General features: G+C 38.4%; 1 protein-coding gene and 1 long non-coding RNA gene across 8 annotated transcripts; one reads left to right on the top strand and one right to left on the bottom strand.

Moving 5' to 3' along the window:
• Positions 1 to 1,136: 1,136 nt before the first annotated feature.
• On the bottom strand, positions 1,137 to 5,497 carry LOC146651307 (uncharacterized). Of its 3 annotated transcripts, none has more exons than XR_014907968.1 (5): positions 5,041 to 5,185; positions 4,432 to 4,497; positions 3,925 to 4,081; positions 3,380 to 3,472; positions 1,137 to 3,096 (listed from the first exon to the last, which is right to left on the bottom strand). It is a non-coding gene; the product is annotated as an uncharacterized LOC146651307 (long non-coding RNA). The 3 variants fall into 3 exon arrangements; XR_014907967.1 differs by lacking the exon at positions 5,041 to 5,185 and adding an exon at positions 5,198 to 5,497 and having other exon boundaries at positions 1,138 to 3,096; XR_014907966.1 differs by having other exon boundaries at positions 1,139 to 3,096; positions 4,432 to 5,182.
• Positions 5,498 to 12,074: 6,577 nt separating this feature from the next.
• On the top strand, positions 12,075 to 21,830 carry znf148 (zinc finger protein 148). Of its 5 annotated transcripts, none has more exons than XM_085384601.1 (7): positions 12,075 to 12,178; positions 16,559 to 16,875; positions 17,817 to 17,942; positions 18,038 to 18,161; positions 18,306 to 18,389; positions 18,484 to 18,602; positions 20,005 to 21,830. In XM_085384601.1, the coding sequence occupies exons 2-7, from the start codon at positions 16,582 to 16,584 to the stop codon at positions 21,628 to 21,630; spliced, it is 2,373 nt and encodes a 790-aa protein (XP_085240727.1). In that variant the 5' UTR covers positions 12,075 to 12,178; positions 16,559 to 16,581; the 3' UTR covers positions 21,631 to 21,830. The 5 variants fall into 5 exon arrangements, with proteins under 5 accessions (XP_085240727.1, XP_085240723.1, XP_085240725.1 ...); XM_085384597.1 differs by having other exon boundaries at positions 16,559 to 16,935; XM_085384599.1 differs by lacking the exon at positions 12,075 to 12,178 and adding an exon at positions 12,204 to 13,536 and having other exon boundaries at positions 16,559 to 16,935.
• The last annotated feature ends 4,305 nt before the right edge of the window (positions 21,831 to 26,135 follow it).

Raw genomic sequence — 26,135 nt, 5'->3', positions numbered from 1 at the left:
CTCCCCTTTTACAGTGAGATCATTGTAAAAAGATGCTCAGGAATGAGCAGTAGGGGAGGGCAATTAATTTTCCCAAGAGGCCACAATTAGGGCTTAATTGTAACATCTACTCTTGGCAGTTGCAGTTTATACAGTTTAAAAAGAAATAAATTTAAAATTGAGCCGAACTGAGTTCAACTTCTTGGCGCAGCCCTCGACAAAAGTCCCAGTTTCTCATGTGCCCCTTTGGGAATATTTCCCACCCCGGCTCTACAGCGTTCACTCACACAGGCAAAAAATGCTGAGATTAGTTTTAATACTTTGTCCCTCCTAAAATTAACCCCTATGGAAATCTTAACCTGAAAACAAATATGATATTCCACAGGATGTCCCAGACAGAGCCTTGTACTGATGGCAGTGAATAATAAAATGGCACTCGAGTGAAGCAACTAATCATTTCTCAAAGAGGAGCATGTTTTCTGTCTCATTACTAACTTCTTTTGTTGGTTTTGTAAGCACATCCTTAGCAATAATGAACCGTTGATGCTACTGCAATATACAGCTTAATGCACAGGACATTAAAAAAAAGACTTTCTCTATAATTTCAGTCGGACAAACTAAGATAAAAACAGTACAGTAACTCTGGGGTCTCATATTTGCTGTTCCAGAGCCATATGTCGCTCTTTTTCCCCCCCCCCCCCCTATCTCCAGTGACTCAATGTGACTGAAAAAAAAAGGACTTATCCACTTAATTTTGCTGAACCTACCCTGCAATAGCATTGATGGTTCATAATACTATGGATTCTGTTGCTGAACATTAATTCAAATCAAATTGAACACATTTTTGTTTACATTGACTATATTGAGAGCTATATTATTTTTTTCTTTTTTCTTTTTAAATTACACCCATTAATAACATTAAAAGACACATATTTATATTTACTACACTCAAAAAAATGAAACGTTGACTTTAATTAAAATTATTTTGTCAACAGGTTCCACGAAATTGAATTATGTTAGTTTAAAGCAAAAATCTTTAGTTCATCTAATTTAAAAAAAACTACTTAAGATTAACAAGACATATTTAAGACTAACTAAATCAAGTTATGTTGTATGAACAAAGATGATATATTTTCAGGTTAGATAGTTTAGATTAGTTACTTCAACACATTTCTTATTTGTGGCAGTAAAATGTTAAATTTAAGTTAGATTAATTCAAATATTATATTTTCAGCCACCTTGTGCTTTATTAATTAGTTTTACATAAATCTATTTTGTCAACAGGTTCCACACAAATGAATTAAGTACATCCAACTTATTTTTTAAAATTTCTTTTATTGCCAACACATTCAGTGAGCATTTGTGTAAACCCAGTCCAAAATAAAACACAACAGCTCATTAGGGTTAGTAATTAACAGTATGTAGACAGATGCAACATCAAGACTTTAAATTAAATGTCTGTATCTACCAGAAATAGAAGAGAGAAAAAAAAAAAAAAACGCATTGAAGATCACATAACACATTGATAAGATGACACTTGAGTTATGCACATGTGATGCTAGTAAGGTCTGTGAGTGTTTTTTTCTTTTAGTGTCTAAAATGGATAGCAAAGTTGCTATTTGCAATGATTGCTTAGGGTCAGTCCAGTAACACAATGCCAATGAAGTGCTTTCCTTTAACAATGCAAAGTGAAGTGTCCACCTCAACAGCCACAATTTAAAAAAAATTTATGTAACAACAACAACAACAACAACAACAACAATAATAATAATAATAATAATAATAAATAGTCCACTGATATTAGCAATCAAAGAAAATTACATCACCATCCCAAATAAAACTTTAACAAAACATGCCAACATTATGGTCTAACAATAAAACAGCTTGTCAGCGTTCAGTTTTTTTTGCAACAGCACAGCAGTAACCATTTAACACTTGCCACTGTCAACATTTATTTTACTAGTGTTTGGGCAAAAAACTTCAGATGTAAACATTTTAACATGGAAACAATTGTTCGTCTTTAAAAGTCCACAAAATATACATTCATCCTGCATTCCCAACTTGGATGATCTGATATCCTCGTGTTGGTGTTGTTCCCAGACCATCATGAAAATGTTGTCACATTGTTGTGACGTTATTCTTTTGCGCGCCAAGCCATTCGTGCATTTATGAAATTCCAATGTTGCAAGGACAATATCAATTCTGCTTACTGTTTATTAAAGGGTTACGGTTAGGGTTAGGGTCAGTTGATCGGCGGACAGAGGCGGTTTCACGCAGCTTAAGTACAGTTTTTTGTTTTACACCGGTTTTTCCCAAAGTCGCAAAAGTATGACGTCACAACATTCTGATTGGTCACTTGCAATGTTGATCCTGGAACAACATTTAGTATGATGATCTGGGAACAACACCAACACGAGGATATCAGATCAACCTCCTAACTTACCCTTATTTTTAGTATGTATTGCAATTACCTTTACAATGCACACAATGTAACACAAACTGAATATGAACATATTTCCACCTCATAACAATATGCCTTGAACGCTAATATACACACCACCCTTCAACATTTCTGGTGCAGTATCATCTCTCAATTAAATCCTTTAAATCTCAATACTTTTGATTGTCTCTTACTAGCCCCCCACAACAGTAAAATCTCTCAAATTGTAGTAGTTTACAAACTTTTCAAAATGTTCTAAATTTCTCTTAAATGTAATTTTCCCGTTATCTGTCATTTACAAATTACCATTTTATTCCCATTCAGCCTCCGAAAAACTTCTGTCCATCTGACAGAACATTCATCATCCAAATTAAAGGTTGGCTTATTCATTCAGTGTATTCTTGAGCAACTGTACCTTGGTCAAGAGTATGCTGACATACAGATGAAGGAAGAGCTTCTGAAGTACTTCAAAGAAAGCTTTCAGTCTTGAGGTTAACTGAGATTCAGTGCATATATCCCACCCATTAAGAGTGCACATGCAGAGGCCAGGTCTTCCAGGTCATGCAGGACACACTAGATGGTTATACCCACATCGGCTGGAGGAGTGCTGGCATCAGCTCTTTCGATGGTAAAGATAGCAAGGGTAATTTGTTCCAGCTCCCTCTGAACAGCTGTAGCTTAGACACAAAAACATAGAAAAATGGCATCCAGTTTTAAAAAAAGAAAGAAAAAGGGCCAAAGCTACCCTTTAATGACGTAAACACAATATTAGGAACATGCACCCCAGTGTGCCACTATTTCAGACTACAGATTCAACGATAAATATAAATAGTTTGGGTATACAAGAAGATTTCCCAAAACATTTAAACAGGTTCCATGCAAATTACAACAACATGCAACAACATTAGTTATTCAAAATTTGGTTTAATACAGATAAAAAACTAAACTAAAATTACCAACCAATTATTCTTTGAAGAGGATGCTTGGGTCTTCATTCAGGTAAAAAGGTAGTGCCCTGAGGACACACTCCCTCCCCTTTTCAATACTTTCCTTCTGTAGAGAGTGGCAGAGATACAGGAAGAGAAAACAGATATACTTTAGGATGACAGAAACTCACATTATACGCAAAATGAATGACATATCCACTGCACAGATAGACATGTACACAAGACCAACTAATCATCACATGGACATGAATAGTTAACCTGTTGGGCAGGGTTTCCACCACATTAGATATGTCCATAATGGAGGTAAAGACAAACTAATACATCATCTTTTTTGCATTCAAAACATAACATAAAAACATTCACTTCTGGTTTAACCTAAATCAAGGGATCAGATTTTACATATGTTTAGGTAATTTAAATTTTCCAACGTTTTGAGTACCAAACTTTGTCTTGCTTAATATAAATGTAAGTGCACTGTGCAGCTACCATACACTAGCTGTTTAAATTTGAAAATGATCTTATTAGCCATAATATTTTGCTACCAACAGAATAACGCACCTGTGTGGCTGGGGCCAAAGTTTGTCTAATTTTCTTCCCTGCAACGCCTCCTTTTTTTCTTGAAGACTTTTATGAGCTGGTCAGTGTATTGGTCAAGTTGTGTAAAAAGCCTTGGAACATGTGCAGCAGTAGTAATCCTCACATATTCTGCTTCCACCTGAAAATATGTCAACAAACACAACATACTGTACTGTAAATATACATACTATATGTACACATATACAAACTAAAACTAATGTAGTAAGACCTCATTAAAGCTATAATTTTAACACAAACATTTACACAAAATGCTAATGGAGCCATTACAGCTTTTATTGTTATTTATCAAGTTCCAAAAAATATTGATCACAGCTGATCTGAAAAGAATTTCATGCCTCAGGCCCTTGAACTGCAACCTTTACCATGGTTCAGATGTGGAGAAGAAATAACAGGGGCATGGGATGGGTCACAAAAGAAAACTTAACTTATAAAACAGTTTTGTTTTTAAAAGTATAACAGTTCACATACCACATACAAGCTCAGCAATACCACATACACCACATCAGTATAGGAGGGAGCAGGTAAAGGCAGGATCTGAGATTTATAAAGTAAAACAAGAAATTCATTACTTAATTTCAAGAAGCAAATTATTGTTTGAATTACAACTAAATAAAATACTACTCAGAAGAAAAGCAAGAGATTGACACTGCCATGTGCTAACTTTCTATAGAAGCAATTATCACCAGGTCTGTCGACCTCCATTGTCTGTCCACTCATATGTCTTGAATAATTTTATTTAAAAAATTAAGTGTGTACTTTCACAAACTGTAATTTATAACTACATTGATATGTATAACTCCGCTAGGAAACATGCTGTATTTACAGACCATTTTTACATAATACAGATTACTGATAGAGCAGAACAATGGTGTCACAGTGGCTTTCGCCCTTGACTTTTTGGATTTTAAATGTCACTTTATGCTATCCTTGCTATCCTATTCGATATTTCCGACTCTCGGATTACAGAAAAGGAATCCCAAGAAAGCAAATGGAAAAATAACCCCTTGAAAGAATAACCCCATGAACCCCTGTAGCTAATCCCTTAATAAAACAAAAAACAATAAAAATGTTTCTTACACAGTCCACAAAATAAGCATGTCCAGGACCCAGTAAAACTAATGTAAAACAAGCGCACGCAAACGATATAACATGTCTTGTAAGACAAACGCAAAATATAACCATGCTGGACATATAGATACTACACAACATAGTCAAAGAAAAAAAGTGGTCTTACCTCTCAAAGAAACAGTAGCTTGGCGCCAAAACAGCCCTTTTCAGTTAAATTTGAAGTCTTGCGCATGAGCAGGCACAAGCCGTGAAACCTTCTTGTTCTGCGCGGTTTCATTACAACTGTTTTTGCATTACTGCCACCTTGTGGATATACAAGGTATATCGATCCTAATTGACTTAACTTAAATGTTATGCGATCAAGTAACACATTAGTATTATGTACGTTGAATAATAGACACAATTACGTAGACTTGATTAGAAAAACACATGTTAACTTAACAAAAACATATATTTTAAGTAAAATGAAAATAAATAATTAATATACACTGAACAATCCACCTCATTCATTTTTTTGAGTGTAGGTTATCACCCTCATTAAGGTAAAATAAGAGAAATGCACTTTATTTAACCCGAAAAGTTAAACTTCTCTGGTTATACCAAGTAAAAATGTTATTTAAACACTAGAAATACATAACAAATAGCTTAAATAAGTTATTATAAGACTCAAACACATTTTGCTGCTCCATAAAGATTTTTGGTGTCAAGAATTGCTTAAAATTAGCTCTGTGGAGTTTGCCATCCCCTGTTCTACATCAAAACATCTTTAGTATATTTGACTTGAGATTGTGATTCCAGTTTTAAATTTTAATCTGTATTTAAAAAGCCTTTATTAAACTTCTTTTTTTTTTTTTTTGTAGCCTTTGGTGAGACAGTCAGGATTTGATTAAAGTCGAAGCATTTTTATATGAGATATTCTCATTATTACCAAACTATATAGCATGACCAAAACCAACAAAACCTCAAGGTAACATCGCAACTTAACAACCACAAAATGTTTTATTTTTGATGTCATGAAGTTAATTAAACTCATTTCACTTCAGTGACCGCATCGCTATGGGGTATGTATTAGTGTCTGTGTGAATGGATGGATTCACTCGAGGGTTAATGAGATAGACACACGCACACGCATAAACACACACACCCATGTCACATTTGTTAAAGCATTCACCTTAAAGTAATTTCAAGTCAAAGCAGTTTGTTAGCTTTTTAATTTTTAAATGTAACTTGGTAATTTCATGACCCAAACATGAAGGTTTTACATTTTTCTAAAAATCAGATGATCTCAAAACAAAGACCAGTTCTTTCAAAGTCAGGCGACGCACCTTTTTTTGGCAGAGTGATTGTGAGTAGCAATGGAGCAGAAAATAATAATGAGTTCATCAAGGGGTAAAGGTTATTTTTAATTACACATGATTTTAGTAAATTAGTTAAGCAGATAGACCTTATGCATGTCCTGGGAATTACCTTGTTGATGGACATCCAGAATGTTTATAAATAAATTAACAATATGGTGTGCAACACCTGAAAAGCAAATGTTAAAAACTGAAATATACATAAGTATTAATTATTTACAGTAAATGACAAACAACAGGATCATTAAATTTCCCTCTTTAGCCATCAGATTTTCATGGAGCTTCTGTGCTCTTTGACAAACACCACATTTTTCCATCCCAGATAAAAAATTCTGACTATTTACATTATGATCTGGTCATCTGGTCTGCATACTATATTTATGGGGGGGAGTATTATGCAGGGCTGAAGAGTTTTTTTTTTTTTTACATGTCTGCAGCAACACACACACACACTTTGTCATATACAGTTTGCGCACATTGTGAGGCTTGAATATGTTAACAAATCCCTTCTCCTCTTCAAGTTTCAATAATTTACTTTTGTCCCTACATATTTTATAACTTCAATCTCAATTGAACCTGGATCTATCAAAACGTATTAAAATTCAAGCAGGCTGAACGAATCCTTTCCATCTTTGTCGACGTCCTCCTTAAAAAATTAATATGCAAACAAAGAGAAGAAGAAGAAGATTACCTTTTTTATAGTCTAACTGACCTGGGTACAGGTGATGCAAACACGGCTGGAGTGTTTGGTTTAAAAGGTGCAGCCATGGTTCACAGTTTATAACAGAAGAGATGCTAAATTTAAAACACACACACACACACACTGGCCAAGCCTTTAAACAAATGATGAAAGACCATCTGTTTGTCACTCAATGTAACAGCACCCCTAATCAGCCAAGTCTCAGTAGAATTTAAGGTAGCACTTCCGTGCTACCTTCACTTTTCAATTGCAGAGGTTTTCACTGGTGCAGAACAAATTAAATTTCACAAAACTGATTTTTGTGAAATTTAATTTATGACCAGGCTGAATGTTGGAAAATGTTTTTGTAGACATGGAATCACTGAATATAAAACAAATAATGAAGCAGTCTAAAAGTTTCAGATGTTCAATTTTACTGATGAGTAATAATTTTAAAAAATGTTGTTATTTGGTGCTTCGGTTTCCAAATGTCTCTTGTCATTTTCAGGTTACATTCATTCACATTTCCTGAACAGCAGATGAGTGTGTGTCATTTTATCTATCTTAGCATTGATTACTTTGCGTCCAAACAGCAAGTTGCCTTCATTTGCGGCTATAAGAACAGTAGACTTTAGTACTATTTTGACATGCTGAATAACGAGAAAAACAATATTTCTCTCAATGGAGGTTGGAACTTTTAGAGGTGGCAACAATAACATGAACCAAAATTTTGTATTTAAACAGGAGCTTGGAAGGTTGTGTCTGCCCTTGAAAAAAAAGTAACTTTTTTTTTGGAGTGGGGCAGAAGTCAAACTTTCGGGTTATTATCTCTTTGTTTTTTTCATGGCGGAAAGATGCTTCCCTACTAAAGTGACTGTTTTTAAAAAGGGAACGATAAACACAATGGAAAATATATTCTAGAACTAGCTGCTTCTCCCATTTCAATATTAAAATGAAGCAGAAGAGAACAAGATCAGTGTTTGCTGTGTTGGTGTACCCGAGAACATCGACTAGGATAATAAAAACACACCTTAGTGAGGAACATTTGACAAATTTTAAACAAAACAGCTGATACAGTCACCACAAAGATACTTTTTTTTTTTAAATCAGGGATTGAGTTATCATATATTTTCATCTCTTACAGTGTATTTGTTTAATTTAGGTGTAACAAAACTGGTATTAATCTGCTGTGTTGTTTCCAAATGATGCTTATGATTCATCTCATTCTCATTAAAGAAACAGCTGGACAATGTAGGAAGGATTCTGTTCTTTTTTTAATAATCAGAGTGTGTATGATAAGGGTTGTTTAACAATTTGCCAACACAGACACACACAAACACACTACATAAACTGCTTATGCCCGTACACAGTTGGCACACTACAGTATCACGGTTTACACATGTATTCAATGAATGAACACATTTTCAATAAACTTGAGTGAATTTCATACTCATGCATGTGTGCACTCCTACTGTACACACACACACACAACCTGTCTCCCTCACTGACTACCACTGAGCCCTCCCTGCTCCACTTTTTTTGTATCTGTCATCCAGGAGCATGTCAGTGTTTAACCCCCTCCCACGCTGTGACACACACACACATATGCACACATGCAGCCATTTTCCTTTACAAAAAAAAAACTGCACAAAGTCACTCAAACATTTTTTTTTACCCTTCTTTCTGTGTTAAAACACACATACACAAACCAGGACACTAGTTTAGACAGACACAGACAGCTGGAGCAGGTATTATAAGTACCTTTCCATTCCTTCTCTTTCCCTTGTTATGCCATTACTGAAGCTGATAGAGTCAGAGCTGTCGTTTTCAGCTTGTGTGTGTGGCCACGTATATGTGTGTGCATGTGTTGAGAGGTGTCACAGGCTCGCTGCATATTTGCTTTTGGCTCGCAGAAATCATTTAGTTGTCCGGTCAAAAAGGGCATCTGCCATCCAGCCACTCTCCTTTTCTCCGCAGGAGAGCACTCACAACAGTTTAAGAGGCTGCGGGGTTTCTTCCTCATGACTGCATCCAGCATTTAGGCTGCTCTTGGATATTTAAATACTAGAGTGTTGCAACCATAGCTCAAAATAAGAAGGTTTAAAAATTTTAAGCCTAAACTTGCACTTTCCTTGTGAGTTGGGCTGAGGAGATGCTCAGGCTTTTTTTTAATCCCTGTGGTGTTTATGGAAGAAATAGTGATGTGGTCTAGCAAGTGGCGAAACTAGAGTGTCAGCTGCAGTCAGCGATTATCTCTCAGTAATCACTGCTCTGTTATATTTCAAAGTATCAAGTCATGTGTTTTCTTTGTCCTTTTGTTGTGTCAGGATGTGTAAGATATATTTATGTTGCAAAGATGTGAAGAAAACAAATCAACTCTACTCTGCAGGTGATTGAAAAAATAAATAACACGAATTTTTCTCTATGCATTCACACTTAAAAAATCAACATGTCCTTGGTGTGTCCTTCAAATCCTTCACTTTGACACATCCAAAATGTGTTAATTTTCACAGTTGAATGTTGGTTAAGGTAACATAAAATGCTTTGGACCATGATGAAAATGGCAGGCATCTCACATGTGTAATAGCTTTATGGGGCATGTGATAGTCTGCATGCACGGGGGCCAAGGTGCCTGCAATAGGGACAAGTGCTTGGCCAATTTGCAGCGTGTTTATTTATGTGTGTGGGTGTAAGAGTAAATATCAGTACACCTTCCTAAACCAAGACTGGCCATAGAACAATCAAATAAGCTCACAGTTGTCTGGGGGAATTAAAAATGCGCTATGCGTAAAAGAATTAGCGGAACATATATGATAAGGACGCAGAAACATGGCACTAGACAGATTAGGAATAAGACGCACAGGAGCCAGTGGAGATAATCCCGTTATCTCGTTGAACGTAAAATGCCAATGTGAAGCATCCTCGGAGATCAGGATGAACTGAACATGAACTAATGCTGCGGATATACGGCAGGAGGAGTGGGGGCAATCAATACTGGGAAACTGAGGTAAACACTGTTATTCCTGACCTTAAGGAACATCCACGCAGTTTACCGCAATGTCACTGACGGTCTCCGTACTCCACTCATTGCGTGTTCCGTTTGACACCAGTTCGATGTCCCCCCCGCCTAATGACATTGTTTCACCTTTGAGAATTCCCCATCAGTACCAAGAGCGCGTCTCCAATACATAAGAGATTATTGATGAATGGTCCCTGTCAAGTTGAGGAGAAAGGAAGCCGGGATTCTGCTCATTAAAGGCTCGGGATAACCGGGTGCCTGTGGAGACGCACGCCGGTCATCACCTTTTAACCAGAGCGCATTTAACATTACGCGCGACAGGAATGCGCGCGTGTACACACGCAGACACGGACACAAGAGATACACAGATAACCACGAATTAAAAAAGCAAAAATACAACACGAGTATAACTCAAATGACAAAAAGGAAGACAAGCAGACTTACAAAATGACCCTGGGCTCTGTTGGTTCCTCTGTGCGACCCATTGTGATATTTCCGTTACTCCGTTTTAACGGAATCCTCAAATGCCGTGGTCGCAGTCCACGTCTCTGCAAATGTACCAAAGGATCACATAGAGAATGAGGAGAATGGCGAAGATGAAGAGCGCTACTAGGATGGCCTTGGTCACCGGAGAGATGAACGACTGCATGTCAGGAGCAGAGCCGGGCAGAGCGGCGTGGAGCTCCGCGTCCGTCCGTACTCAGTCTGCTATCTCTCTCGCTCTCCTCCTCTCCTCTCCGCCGCTCGGGTGGCAACTGTTGAGGATAGAGCCTGGGGCTTTGCCGTGCTCAAGTACACACATTTATAACCTGACGCGCATGCACACGCACTCCGCCACGCGAATAGCCTCTCTACCGGCGATCTGGGCGCGCAACGCGTGGGGGCTTCCCTTGCTAGAAGCGGCACAGCAGTGGGTTGTATTTCCCCGGATCCACACTCCCTCACTGCCTGTCGCACATCAGAAGACGCAGCGACAGGTGAGACTGGACTGATAACACCCGCGCTTCCTGCAAAGAGGACGGCAAAAAACAACAACAAAAAAAAAACACTTGAAATTCACCAATACAATACAATAAAATAAAAGCCCGCACAGATGTTTCCAGACACAGAATGGAAAAGTGCTAAGTTGCGCGTCGAGCTGCTGCACTTGTCGGCAAACAGGTTGATTAGTATTCCTCACAGCGGCGTGTGTGAGTGTGCATGCGTATGTGTGAGATGGCTGGGGATGACAGGCTATCATCTTATCACGACCCTTCGAACCCCCTTTTTGGCCAAGCTGTCAGTCCAAGGATTAAAATATAATTCTACATTTTTAATGTTTCCATTTCCACCTGATGCGCGCTTTATTCCTATTTTGTTGTATTACTAATCAGACTAGCCTAAGCGGTTGCGCATCTTTTTATAAGTATTAATCCTATAATAAAAAGAAGATGGTGTGCAAATGCCATCAAAAACTCTTGTCACGTATACTCCATCTGGGCTAATTAAGACAAGGTCGTAACTGATAAGGCTAGAGGATATGCGCCTTTCCTCACATAAAATGCAAGATATCCATGTTTAAACCTATATGACCGATATACGTTAAGAAATTGGGAGTCTGTTTTATTCAGAAAATACAAACACTACATGACAGAAGAGATGACTGCATTAAACAGCTTTTTAATGTGAGCAACAGTTAATAACCCCCGAAAAAGGTCGTGTATTTCTGCATGATATTCCTATCAGATCAGCACGGTTACCCACCACCCAAGCGATTCAAAGACATTAAATCACTGAAAAAAACGCGCGCTTATTTTAAGTTGCCATTTCCAAAAACGGTGCAAAACAATAATGGGATCAAAGTCTAGAAATAACTGGGCTATTAAGGCACCACTGATGAACATTTAGGCTGCAGAAGTAGGGCACCGAAAGGACGTTATCAGTTGCATGATGAGAAGCGCAGCGTTCACCTCGAATACCACCGTGCACCACTAGATGGCGACAGATTTAAATTTCCATGTCCTGATGATGGTGTATTTGATTATTCCGCACACCATCACTGCACTGTAGTCTTGGATAAGAATCATGACAGCTAAACGGGCTTAATACGCGTAGGTAAGGAGAAATAAAATTAAGTTTTCAATTATTTTCATATCAAATATGCACTACTCACGCGTATTATTGTTTGTCGTGGTAGAGAACAAGGTGGTTAGCGAACGTTAGCTTGTGAAGATTGTGGCCTATTTAGCAGAGTGGCTGAGGAAGCTAAAGCCAGTTATCACTGCTAATAAGTAAGGGAAAGTTGTGTTATGTGTCACATGTGTCGTTTAGTGTGAGCTTAAATTTGCTGTTGAATGCCACATATAAGGAGGTACCGCAGCTGTGAAGATGCAGTTGCAAACGAATGTTATATCAAAAGAGAAAGACCAATGTTTGCAGCACATTGCTAGTGGTTAGCTCACTAGCTTCAAATAGGCCGTAAATGCTCGCGAAGTAGGTGCGTGCATATTGGAACTTCCGTTCTGGGCCTTCAAAGTAAAGTCCCAAGTAATGCGCTTTATATTGCAAGGTTGCGGAAAAATACGAGTTCGTAAGGTTCAGACGAACTACACGGTTTGTTTTTCAATGAGAATGGTAAATACTTAAAAGCCTGTTCCGGTATTGTTTACTTAAAGCGTTGAGGAAGCTTTTAATTTGAAGACGCCGTCGCCTGTCTTCCTGTGTTTTCTCCTGCTGTTGTTATGAATGTTTTTGAGGTTTGACGAGCGTAGCAAGCTAGCTTGCTGCCTATCTAGCAAGCGACTTAAAGCCACTTAACCAAAGCGACACAGAGGGTGCGTTTGCATATGGTACTAAGTGGCTGTCAGCGTGTGTTAAAACCCTGACAGATATTTACCGGCCCCGCTGTTTCATTGTTCAGTTTGTGTTAGGAACAGCGTCAAACCAAAGTGCAGCGGTAGCTAGCTTTTTGCCAGGTTGAGCTCAAGTGATTGTCACGTTAGTCAGCCATCTAATCAGAGTGCAATGTAACTCCGAATATAGGCAACATCGGCGTAATACAACAGTATAATGTACTGTGGTGGCTGATTGAAATAATCTATTCTCGATATGTAGCTGTGTTTGTAAGAAATATGCCTATCTTATGGTTTGACGGTGTAGGTTTATCACTTTACATATACTTGTAGTTCTTTTAAAACATTAGAAAACAGAGTTTAGAGTATATTAGAATATATACAATCATAACTGCTACACTTGCATGAAGGCAAAAAAAAAAAAAAATGGAGGAAGAAGGGCAGAATGCAAGCGTACCTGTGCACGTCAAAACACAAGCATGTAAACATACAGACGGCGGCATGCTTCATGTGTTCACATGCTCAGAAACAAGAGACTGAAAATAAGCACAACAACTTTGAACTGAGACGCCAAACTGGCCAATTTCTACAGATCAGTAAAGATACAGCTTATCTGACTTGGTATGCAAGACTTTTCTTTATGTTTTTAGATTTAAATAGTCTATTGTTCGTGGTGTAGTGTAAATCTCTCTTCTCATGGTTTCATAGTTTCACTCCGCAATTGGTAATCGTTTTTTAAGGTAGTCAGACCCCGACACCCCCCCCCCCCCCCCCCCCCCCCCCACACACACACACACACACACACACACACACACACACCAGAGGTGTGGACTCGAGTCACATGACTTGGACTCGAGTCAGACTCGAGTCATTAATTTTATGACTTTAGACTTGACTTGAAAAAATGTTCTAAGACTTGTGACTTGACTTGGACTTTTACACCAATGACTTGGGACTTGAATTGGACTTGAACCGGTTTACTTGAAAAGACTTGATATTTTACCCCAAATATAAAATTTAACATGCATATTATATAGAGATTGAAAATGTGACGTCATTCACGGGTAGAACCGCAAAGGATTCTGGGAACTCGTGGCAAGCGGTACTAGCGCACGCAGGCTTTCAATTAAAATCAGTTACACAGCGATAAAAAGAAACACAAAAATGTCAAGAAGCCGTTGTATTATTAACTGCAATAGCCGGTCGCATAACAGCCACGGGAAGCCGACGGGTAAAGAGATCGGTTGTTATCGGATTACGTCGTTGAAGAGAAATTGTTCAGCCATGTTTCCGAAGTAACAAAGAGGCGACGGATGGCCTGGATTGCAGCCATTCAAAGATCAAATATAACGTCCCAGAACACTCCAGCTCACAGGTTAGTCTGCTCCAAGCATTTACACGAAGGTCAGTGTTTTTTAGTAGTTAATACGTCATTTTCATAACATAATTGGTGATATAGGTTACAAGCAAGTCTGGCGCTGAACAGAAATTGTCGCGCTATGCTCCTTTGTTTATTGTGCATAAATAGTGAATTGTCCTGACACAATATTGCGTTTCGCTTCTGTTATTATGGTACATTGACAAAAACATATACTTTTATTCACAGGATAAAACAGGTTTTTTGTATCACTAATTGCCCAGTACGATTACAGCATACAATATTGTTGTCACTGCTACATTTCTGTGATGCTACCAGAAATTATTTCCACTACTAATTAATTACCGTTGAGCTCAAAGGTCCTATTAATAAACGGTTAAGGAATGTATATTTATGACGACGATTTGTGAGACTGGTAAACTTATGATACGTACGATGGTCTTTCGTTCGACACGGTGCGTTTCAAGGTCCTGCACCCATCTGTCGGTAAACTGTACCTGGGCTTGTTGCAGTGACCGGAAGTTACTAAACTTCATGAGTGTGTGCACTCACTCCAAGAACCGTATGATTATAAATATGCATATAAATATGCTAAGATGAGATAGCTGACTTCATCTAACTAGCAAATGTTGTCCAGGCTACGTTGGTGATACAGTTTTTTTTTTTTAATGTGTATGATATTTTTGTCATGCGATTTTAAAGCCGGTCCTACAACCGCATCCAAGAATAACATGCAGCTTATCTCAGAACTGTCGGTGAAAATTATTCTTGGAGCTAGGTTTAATTGAGCTGCATTTTAAAGAGGTGCAATTTCACAATTTGTGTATATTTTCTAAGTTCACTATTTTGTCATGTGTTGAGAAAAACACAGATTTTAAAATTACATGGTCTAATATTTACATTTAGCATAACTGCAACATTATTTTTTCGTTTTTTTTTTTTTTTAAAGACTCGAAAGGACTTGAAATTCAAAGTTTCAGACTTGTGACTTGACTCGGACTTTTACACCAGTGACTTGAGACTCGACTCTGACTTGCCTGACATTACTTGAGACTTGACTTGAGACTTGAGGATAAAGACTTGAGACTTACTTGAGACTTGCAAAACAATGACTTGGTCCCACCTCTGACACACACACACAATCACAATCGCTCTTCTTAATTAAATTTAAGGTCATAAGTCTTAAATTTGGTGAGGTAGCTGTTACTTTTAAAGAGCTTGGTTAGGCGTGTGTGTGTTTTTTAGTGAATAAAAACCAGTGGGATCTGAAATATAAGTGACTATGTAGAACAACAGTCTTGCTACCTATCCTCAGGCTTAATATGCAAAAATGTTTTTTAAATTAATGTTGATTTTTTTTGGATCATTCCTAATAGTGAACTTATGTCTGATTCATAAAAGATGCTTAACACAAAAAGCCTTGCTTAAGCAGTTTCTAATAAACCCATAAATAACTCATTTTCTTCTGTAATCTATGAAACTGAAGTCATCTTAAATTACCAGCAGTGGCCTGGGGGGGTCTCCTATTACAAATATCAGAGATAGCCGTGAAGCAAAAGGTAAAAGCAAACTCTTTGGAGAACAGGCTCATAGTGGTGGTTAAGGAGAGTGAATCCAGACAACAAATATTATCCAGTGGACTAAATAGCAGGTGGAGGAATCCAAACAAGCAGCCTGGAAATGTGTTGCTCCTGCACTGACTGGGGTTGGATAGAATTACAGAACTGTAAAGTACACCAGTGGCTTTGAAAATCGCTCCAGTCTAGACTTAAGATTTGAGATATGGTCACTTCTGTGCGTGGTAAGGTTTTGTTTTTAACAGGTTTTTCTCTTTAAGCATACTTAAGATTGTTTTATATGTTTTATAAATGGGGCCCTAAAGCTCGTTTTGTTGGTTGCCAGGCTTCATACCACCATGGGTGTTTATTTTTATATTCTTTCATATTTATTTTTGGTTCAGTGTTGTGGGGATTGAAAAGAGCTGCCGATTTGCTCGTTTAAAAATAAGTAACCATGACTTATGGGAAACTCAGTTAAAAGTTACTCACATGCAGCAAGTTCTAATCTGTAAATAGACTTAATCCATGCTTGGGAAAGTGAGCCTTCATGGCCACAAAAGGGATCTTGGTGAATATAATTATTTCATCCATGATAGTTTACAGTTGTATTATGTCCCTTTTTGGGGGAGTTTAAATACATTTTACTCAATTTGTACATTTTACATTTGTTTTTTTGTAACAGTGTTTCTTTGTTTTTATGTTATAGACTCAAGAGCTACTCTATGTAAGATGAACACTGAGGACAAACTGGAAGGCATGCTGCTGAAGTGCAGCAGCGGAGGAATAGACGGAGGAGGGAGAGTTGGCCTGGGCAGCGGAGGAGGACTGGTGGTGATGACACTCGGGGAACGATCGCTGGCTAACCACCCTCTGCTGGCCGAGGATGACGACGACGAAGACGACGACGAGGACTTGACTCGAAGCTCGCTGGTCACTCACGACCTGGTCCCTCCAGAGCAGCTGATGATGCAGGAGGAGATGACGAAGAATAGCGGTGGAGGAGAAGAGGAGGGAGGAGCCGAGGTGGGAGAGCATTTCCCCCTAAAACTCACGAATAAGTTTCCCTGCTTGCTTCATATGCCAGTGAGTTCACGCTGGTTTAGAAGTAGATCAGATTTTGATAAGCTCATTTCTGTGAGTGCATCTACAGTCTCCACTTGATCAGAGTGAGTTTGCTTTTATGCATGTTATGTTGACTTAGCCTGACATTTTGGACTGTTCAGTGCAATCAGTTCTTTTAACACACAAAAAGTACTGTTAGGTAGCTGCTAATACTGCAAACTACTTTCACACTAGTTATTTTTAGGTGCCGGAATTTTCTTAAAAATTGGTCAAAAATAGGGAGCTCGCATTAGTGTTTTGTTTTTTTAATGAATGACAGAGATTTTAATTAAAAAATTTTCTGTCACTTTGACCCACTTGTTCATATTCAGAAACAATATATTTGTACACTCTGATCTTCTGAATCAGAATAAACTTGCAGCAAATGTGAACTTTAAAATAGTAATTTCTATTCTAAGAATACAGCATAATGAGGATAATCTGAATTCACCCTCAGGGACAGGTTTAAAGCATTGCTTCTCCTTGGGAACTTTAAGAGCTGGAATTGTATGGTTTGTGTTGTTTGTCTGTCTGTAGTTATTACAGACAGGTTATTTTCAGAAAGCTGAAAAGTGGCTACATACATTTTAAAATGCCAGTCAGAGGATTTGAAAACGCTGTCCCTGGCCACCTGGCAGATGTAATCTCTCAGCCTGTTCTGGGTTGTAAGGGGCTGAGGCTTCCCTCTGGTATTTTATGCCTGAGGCAACTGTATGGTGAGATGCCCTCACATTGGTTGATTATGCTCTGCTTGCCCAGTTGCACCTGTCTGACCTGGATAAAGTGGTAGCTGGCTGGGTGGCCCTTAAAGTAGGTCATGTGCGATATTCAATGTATAAATGACTATGGTCCTACTTTTACAGTTGAGCATCAAGCAGGAGCTGAAGTTGTCTGAGCCAGCGGTCTATATAAAGAAAGACAAAAAGGCAATCAAGGATCTGACAATGTGTCCCAAGAAGAAAAAAAGGAAGCAGCGATCACCAGCAAAGGTGAATTCCATCTGTGGAATTTTTATATTTTTAAAATACCAGGGACAGTTGTGAAAATTCAACACTACATGTGTTCTTTTTTACCCCCTTTGTAGATTCTCAGCATCAATGACGATGGCTCATTGGGCATACCAAACCCCAAGTGTCACGTCTGTACTCACTGTAATGCTGCGTTCAGAACCAACTACCATCTACAGAGGCATGTCTTCATTCACACTGGTATGAATAAGCCTGGCATGTATACAAATATGTAAAACATGTTGCTGTGAAATTAGATATGTTGACAGTAGGGGATCTTTTAGTCATCAAAGGAAGCTAAAAACTAAAAACAACTGGTTTTCATATATGTTACTGAAAACCTAGGTGAGAAGCCGTTTCAGTGCAGCCAGTGTGACATGCGCTTTATTCAGAAGTATCTTCTCCAGAGACATGAGAAGATCCACACCGGTGAGTAACAAACAGTTTGGCAAAATTCTCAATTGTTTTTATAATTATTGCTATGTTAGCCTGAACTTTTTTCTTTTTAAATACTTGTCTCTAGGTGAGAAGCCTTTTCGCTGTGATGAGTGTGGGATGAGGTTCATCCAGAAGTACCACATGGAGAGGCACAAAAGGACTCACAGTGGAGAGAAGCCCTACCAATGTGACTATTGTCACCAGGTACTATTCTTTTGATTGCTTGTAAATTAGTGTATTCGTAAGGTCCAAAATTGGTAAATATTTTAATTAGAAAGACATGAAAGGTCTATTTCAAACCTTTAGTTCAGTCATTTTGGTTCGGACAAAGGGGAATTAAAATGTGTTGGGGTTTTTTGGTCTTCTGTTCACTAACTTTGAAAAATAAATTTGTGAACTAGTTTTCTTTGGGTTATTTCACAACGACACTGTGGTCCCTTTAAATTGAGCTCTGGCTCATTTTCCCCCTTAGTGCGGTTCATTTGTGCAGATGTCAAGATGTGTGCTCGGCTGCTGACAACCACACCGAGACCCTTTGAAAAGGGTGGTCAGTGGGAGGTTCTAGCTAAATACATTCTTTGCATTCTGGGATGTGGCAGAGTACACAATCTGTACAATATTGCCATTTCCATGCAACCCAAACTTCAGGTGGATTTCAAAACAGTATAATAGGGATGACAACTTGACCATCTCGTATAATCATGGCTTTAGGAGTAAATTTTCAGTGTAGTCCAGTTGTCCAGACCTTAAGCACCTTCCTGTGTTTCTGGCCAGTAAGTGGACTGATCATTCTCACGTAGTTTTTAGTATCGCGTTTTAGTTAATTTGGAGCTAGCTTGTAATTTTCTTTGAAAAGAAAGCAGAATATGTGAACATATCAAACTCATCAGTTGAACAGATGAACTACAAGTGTGAAGATCTCCTGTGTGTGGATGTATTTGTGTATTTGAATAGTTTGTGGTACAGTGGTTGGCTGTAATATAAAACATGTACGAATATGTGTTGAAAAAGGATGAGGATTGTAAAGCGCTTTCAGTGGTCAGTAAGACTATAAATGCACTGTGTAAACGCCACCCTATTTCAAGAAAACACAGGTAGAGACAGGATGATCTTCTGTCTTTTATTTTGACTCTGTGAACTGACTTATCACAAAAGAATACAAACACTAAATATTGCAGTGTAAACTGTCATTGATTGCTTAGTCAGGCTAAAATTATTTGCTGACATGTTAACAATTTGCTTATAATGATAGGAATGCCTGCTAAACAGTTATTACACAAGATATTTTTTAAGTAGTTCAGCTTCTGTGAATTTGTTGAGTGCATTAAACCTCTAAATACTGTGTTTAAGACCTTTAGACTAAAAAGAGTCTGCTTAAAACTTAGTCTGGTTAAATGGTGTTTTTGGCATTCAGCTTTTTTTGCCGTCCTAAAAAGATTGTGTGATTAAAAACACATTTGGTGTGAAAACACTGTCACTAGTGCTCATATTAAAGATCGTTATGGCTGTAGAGAGTAGACAGGAAGAGTAAAATTGTGAACTCAATATTAGAGCCAGTAATGAAGGTTCATGTATAAAATAAATGCATTGTGTCCTCTTTCTGCAGTACTTTTCCAGAACAGACCGGGTTTTAAAGCACAGAAGAATGTGTCACGAGAACAGAGAGCGAAAGGCGAACAAGACTGCCGGTAAAGTCGGACCTTTACGTGAAGCAGACTCTTTAGGGTCCCCCTTTGTTGCCAAAGAGTGCTCACTGCCCAAGAAAAAGCGCCAAAAGTGTACAGACAAGAGTTCAGGAGCTTCCACTACTGCCCAGACAGAAGGGCACACTTTTACCGTGGTAGAAACAGAAGAGAAAGAGGAGCAAAAGGGAAGTCTTTCTCTATATGCTGTGTCCTCCAAAGTCAAACATGAGTACGTGATTGCTGACTACTCTGTGGACCTTCCTGAAGAAACGGCTAACCAACACCAAGATGGCGACGTCTCTTTGGAAGAAACAACTTCTCCTAAGCTACTTCTGAAGAAAGTCCGCAAGCGGAGTCTTAAGCAGTCGACTGAACAAACTCCTCCTTGCTTGTCCACTTTACCCTCCTTTGAGGAAAATACTAAGGTGGCACAGTACACCTTTGAGATCGTGGACAAGCAAGGCCTCTTAGACGTAGAAGGCAACAGTGAACTCGAATCAGTTGAAACTCTTCAAGGAGGACAAACAAAACCAGCAGCCAGCAGCACAAACTATGACGACGCGATGCAGTTTCTCAAGAAGAAACGTTACCTTCAAGCTGCAATGGCTAACAACAGCCGGGATTATGGCCTGAACACGAGCAGCATCTCCTCTCAGCCACCTGTTACACAAACTGTGGTGTCAACAGTCATCGACGAAACTGTTCCCGCCACCATCCTGGAGCCCCAACCCATGAACACAGAGATTAAGACTCCTCATGACAAGAATGTTTTGCCTGATGAGGTTCTTCAGACACTGTTGGACCACTACTCCAACAAAGCCAATGGGCAATCAGACATTTCTTTCAGTGTGGCTGACACAGAGGTTACCTCAAGTATATCTATCAATTCCTCCGATGTTTCTGACAGCAGTCCGGTCGAGAGCCTCGGAACATCCAGCGCTCAGGCTCAGCCGCCTGCAGAGAAAGTGAGTCTCTTGCAAGAATACTCCAAATTTCTCCAGCAAGCACTGGAGAGGACCAGCCAGAATGACAGCTACCTGACCAGCCAGAGCCTCAGCTTGGTCTCTGAAAACCCCACATTAGCTGGACAGCCTCTGTTCTCCACAGAGAAACAGTTTCCTTCCCCCAGCAGGTTCAAATCAGGGATGAGCTCTCCACTAAGGTCCACCTTAGAGAAACCTCACTATGGGTTGCTGGTCGGGGACTCCCAGCACTCGTTTTCCTTTTCAGGCGACGAGACCACCCCTCCCTCTGCGGTGTCCCCAGCTGAGGAGGACTTTCTGGAGCAGGTCTCTCCCTCAAAAAAGACTGACTCTTCACAAGGGATACTACAGACTTTTCAAATAAGCTCCTTTGAACAGAACTTCAAATCTCATTTCCAGACGTCAAGATCTGCAGCCTCCTCGCAGTTTACGGTTGCCAACGGACAAGTGAGTGTTCGAGGACACAGCACAGAATTCTCAGAGTTCCCTTTAGTCCGAGTCACTGAGACCAGGTCTCAACTGAACTCATCCCCTGACGTTTCGACCAGTGAATCGTTTGGCTGAAGAAATGGAGGCGGGAGCGTTCATTTCTGTTCATCATTTCTGTGGCACTTTATCTCGTCTTTCCTGTGTTTTTGCCAAATCAAATCCCACTGCAAACGAGGGGTCTTTCTTTTTTTTTTTTTTCTTTGTGTAAAGCAGTTATAATTTTGTGCTTTTACGTTCTAAACTTCTTAAACAGGAATACTGAAAAATGATAATCATACTATAATTAGCATTTCCCCTTTTGGAAAAAAAAGTCAAACTTCCTCCAGAATGTACATTATGAGATTAAGCGACCAAAGTGTAATGCAGGAGATTAATATTCTCTAATTCCATTGCCATTATTTTTAATGTTTGTGTCAATCATTTCGCCTTGCACACTTAATGATCAAGTCACACTTGCTGCTTAATGCAATATTTAGACTTATTAAAATGTAGTTTGCATCTATGTACACTCCCCCCCTGAGTTTTTCAACTGCACTGGCGGTTGGGTGGTCCAGAGCTGCACAAACCTACTGTTATTGATACTTTTTCCTTATGAACGCGTTAATTTTTTTCTGCATTTTAAGATCAAAATCTGTGATTCAACTGAGCTGAAATGAATTGGGGCCACATAAGTTTGTCCTGCTCCCGAAAATCATGCCCCCTTCCCCCATGGCGGTGGTAGATTTTTTATTTTTATTTTTAAATTTTTTTTTTCTTTAGCTACTTCCCCTTGCTCTTTGTTTAGTTTTTTTTTTTTTTCAAAAAATATCACTTAGAGCTTTTTTCTTTATTCCAGCGGTTAAACTGTCTGCTGACATGCACGGTGACACAAAGTTGTGTTACCTATTAAGGGTATTTCTGCAGGATTTATATTAGATTATCACAGTATGTATAAGTCACCTTTTGTTAAGAGATTAGTGAGACTAACCACTTAATTAGTTTAAGTAGAAATTCAAACTAATTCACTTTTTCTTTGATCACTTAAAAGGACGTAGCTCTTATAAGGGAAACAAAATTAAAGTTCATGATCCCTTGTATTCAAGAGAATTTGATTAAAATGAGCAGTTTATTATTTTGTGCCTTCTTTTAAAAGAAATATTACAATTTCCTTTAGTCATTCCTGCACAATGCATTTATTTCTACTTGGTCTACGCTCTAAGGCTACTAGTTCCACTTGCACAATACAGACAAGCACATAAGCTATCAACGTGTTCACACCTTCATACGTTAAGAACTGGGAGCTTTATTTAGTTTTGCCTTTTAATATTGTATTATTTTTAAAATTTTAGCAGAGACATATCACCAAACTTAATAATCAACATATTATCTGTAGTTGGGAGGAGTTAACGTGTCATGGACTCTTCTCCAGTATGTGTGTAAGTGCAGATTTAAGTTGTAGATGTCTAGATTTGCTGATAATCACTGATTTGCTGGAATTTTCTGGTCAGACTCATCTGTACGGGCCTTGTTGAAACCATGCAGTTTTAAACGGGAGTGGCAATGAGTTAAGTCTTTTCTGTACTTCATTACACTGTTGATTGTCGTTCACGTCTTAGGTGCTGTTGTGTTAAACGATGTTTTTATCTTTTTGTTTTTCGTGCACCATCCAGTTTAGGTTTGAAACCAATGTTGAGCTCCCTCTTGTTACAGCTCCTCTGACAATCAGGGACACACAGAACCACGTTAATCATCGAATACTTTATTCTTCCTCAATGATCATTCCCTCTAGAATGTATAGAAGATATCCTGCTGTAAATACATTGTATATTTTTCTGCTCTGAGAAGTACTGTTAGGTTTTATTTTGGTCCATAGAAAGACAAGGCGTGTGCAAGAAACACTTTTGTCAGTGAATTTGGCAAGTTAATTTGTTTTTAAGCATTTATGAGATTCAATAATGAAACGGTCCATCTTCCTGAGAAAATGTGGCTTTTGCAGAAATCTCACCACTGTATCAATATTATATTTTCAGTTTAATTGGTGATTGATCAAAGTGAATTTAGATTTTTGTGAATGTTCATTATGATGGGTTTTACTGTATAACTATCATCCGTATGATATATTAAAATAAAATTCCTTTTCAACATATTTAAAGTAAAAGAAAAATGTTCTTAGTGGTGGAAACAATCCTCCATTCAACAGCTATTAGAGTCTTGAATTTGTGTTAAAATATCACTTAAAAGTTATAGTGTGGTTGAAATACCTCACTAGCTGCCCTTTTTTTTTTTTTTTTATTGTAAGCAATCTTTAAAAGCACAGTGCAGATAGAAACGATGGTTTTGTAAATTGTACCCCATTTAGTTCTTTGAATTTTGAATTCAGTTAAAGTGGAAACCTATTGGAAATTAATGAAGTATGTGAGCAGTACGATGAATATTTCCTTTTAATTAACTATTGTCAGTAACCTGACCATAAGTGTCCTTGTATAAGCTAGAGAAATCTCATTTGTGTGCGTGTGTGTGTAAAAAGATCAGAATTTTTTGATAAAAAGCTATTTTTGAAACGTCATTTAAAGCACTGATATGTACAGTATATCATATGCAGTCATTCTCGCTACCCTCATTTATCTCTGTATAAGTCGTTTGTGTCAAGGTTTTTCAAATACAGATGGGAATCTGAATTTTTTCTTGATTTTAAAGAATTTGCTTCACAGTAAGGTTGGTCTTACGTTAGGTTTATTCTGCATGGTCTCTGACTTGTTGGGTCAAGTGAACTTGTTTTATGGATAATGTGCAGCTTTAATTGTAGCTGATTATTTTCAGTCAAGTAATCCATATGATTAGACTTTTGCAATATACAATGATTTGTAAGCAATCTGATTAAATTGTTTTTGATTGTTGTGTGTCATGTCCTTATAAATAAATAATTCACAGCATGTGATCTTGAATTGTTGTTGATGTACAGAAGGCGTGCAGCTGCTGGTGAAACTGAGTGTGGGTGGGTAAATGTGTTTCCTGATGGAAAGCAGCCAGAAAAGACATAAAGAGACGCTGGGATATTTGTTATGGTGTGTTAGGGGAATTCGAGGAGAGTAGAAGTGCTGCAGAAGACTGTTTTCATAGGTACACACTCGTACAGTAACAAATTGAAAATCTTTCACCATATCGTGGTACACGGTGACATCTTTTTCAGCAGGTCCAAAACCTGAAGATATATTCAGTTTACAGTGATATAAAAGTGCAAAGCATAGAATTCTCACATTGGAGAGCGTTGGAAAAAGAACTATTGATGTTTATCATGGAAAAATATGTGGAAAAACGTATATCAGAATAGTTCTGTCTTAATTTTCTGACAAACTGTTTGTCCAAGCACTGTAAGCCTTTATCACAGCCCAGTAAACCATGAAGGTCAACCAGCATGCACAACAACAGGACCTCCCCCCACGTGAAATGCAGCTATCAAATACACCTGTGCTTTCCTGCTACCATACAGTACTGTGGGAAAACCTTCAGCTACCCCTCGTTTCGTTATATTTTGCTTCCATTTAGCCTGTCTTTCTTGTAATTTTCAAAGTGGTGTTTAGCGGGTGTTCTCCAGACTTTCTGAAAGTTCTCTGGACATAGCTACTTTTATACTCTATTTAAGCATAAAAAGGCACCTAACTCAAAGGATGAACCAGTGTTGTGTCTACATATAACAGAAAACTGAGCAAAGAAGTGTGTTTAAATTGTATCTTTAGGCACTTTAATATTAGCAGTCTGTCCCAAAAACATTTCTTTAGCCAAATCTACTAAAAATTCCAAAGCTAACACAGACTGGCATAAAAAACAGCAAGAATGTTATTCCTTAAAATATGGGATCCAGAAAAGATCTGAGAGATTCATCTGGTCCTTCAGCTGAATTTCAGTTGTTCACTGAGGCCTCATTAGACATTGTCTCGGTGGAAGGGTGGCTGTCAGGAAGCCATTTTTTAAGGAAGAGGAAACTGGAGGGAAAGGGTGATGTAGTGATGAACCCAGATATTCAATTTTTGGTTCAAATCATCGTCAGTATGTGTAGAGAGGGCCAGGAGAAAGGTAAAACAGTGTATATAGCCATCTGTGAGATGCAATGGAGTCTCTGCCCTGGCAGGATTTCAGCCAGTGGGGACTTTGATCTGTAATGGGAAACAGCTGATTGGTAATGACTTTATTTCTCCCCATGGCAATGATCCAAAACACAGTCTTCATGCAGTAAAAGAATACTTGGATGACAAATCGGACTGGCCTCCCCAGATCACAGAGAGCCAGCCAACATCCAAAAAGAGCGTTTAATGTCCTTTAAGAATCCCAGAGAACTATTCCTGAAGGTTATTAAAAGAAATTACAACAAAGTTTGCCTAAGAGAGTTCAGACTGTGATGAAAGATGGCCATACCAATGCTTGACATAATCATCTTAAACCATGAAAATGTAAAATATTTTCATTGTGTCATTGTACAGGGAAACTCTTCCAAGTTTTGTTTTCTCTTATTTATTTTTGAATATGTGTTTAGACTGATGTGTTTTCTGATCTGATTGGTAACTTATTGACTGGAATAAGACTCAGAAAACATCCCCACAGTC

This window comes from Rhamphochromis longiceps, linkage group LG16 (genome assembly GCF_057381845.1).
Source record: "Rhamphochromis longiceps isolate RC_006_pf linkage group LG16, R_longiceps_female_GT1.1, whole genome shotgun sequence".
Lineage (NCBI taxonomy): Eukaryota > Metazoa > Chordata > Actinopteri > Cichliformes > Cichlidae > Rhamphochromis > Rhamphochromis longiceps.
This window is presented reverse-complemented; position numbering and strand designations above follow the sequence as displayed.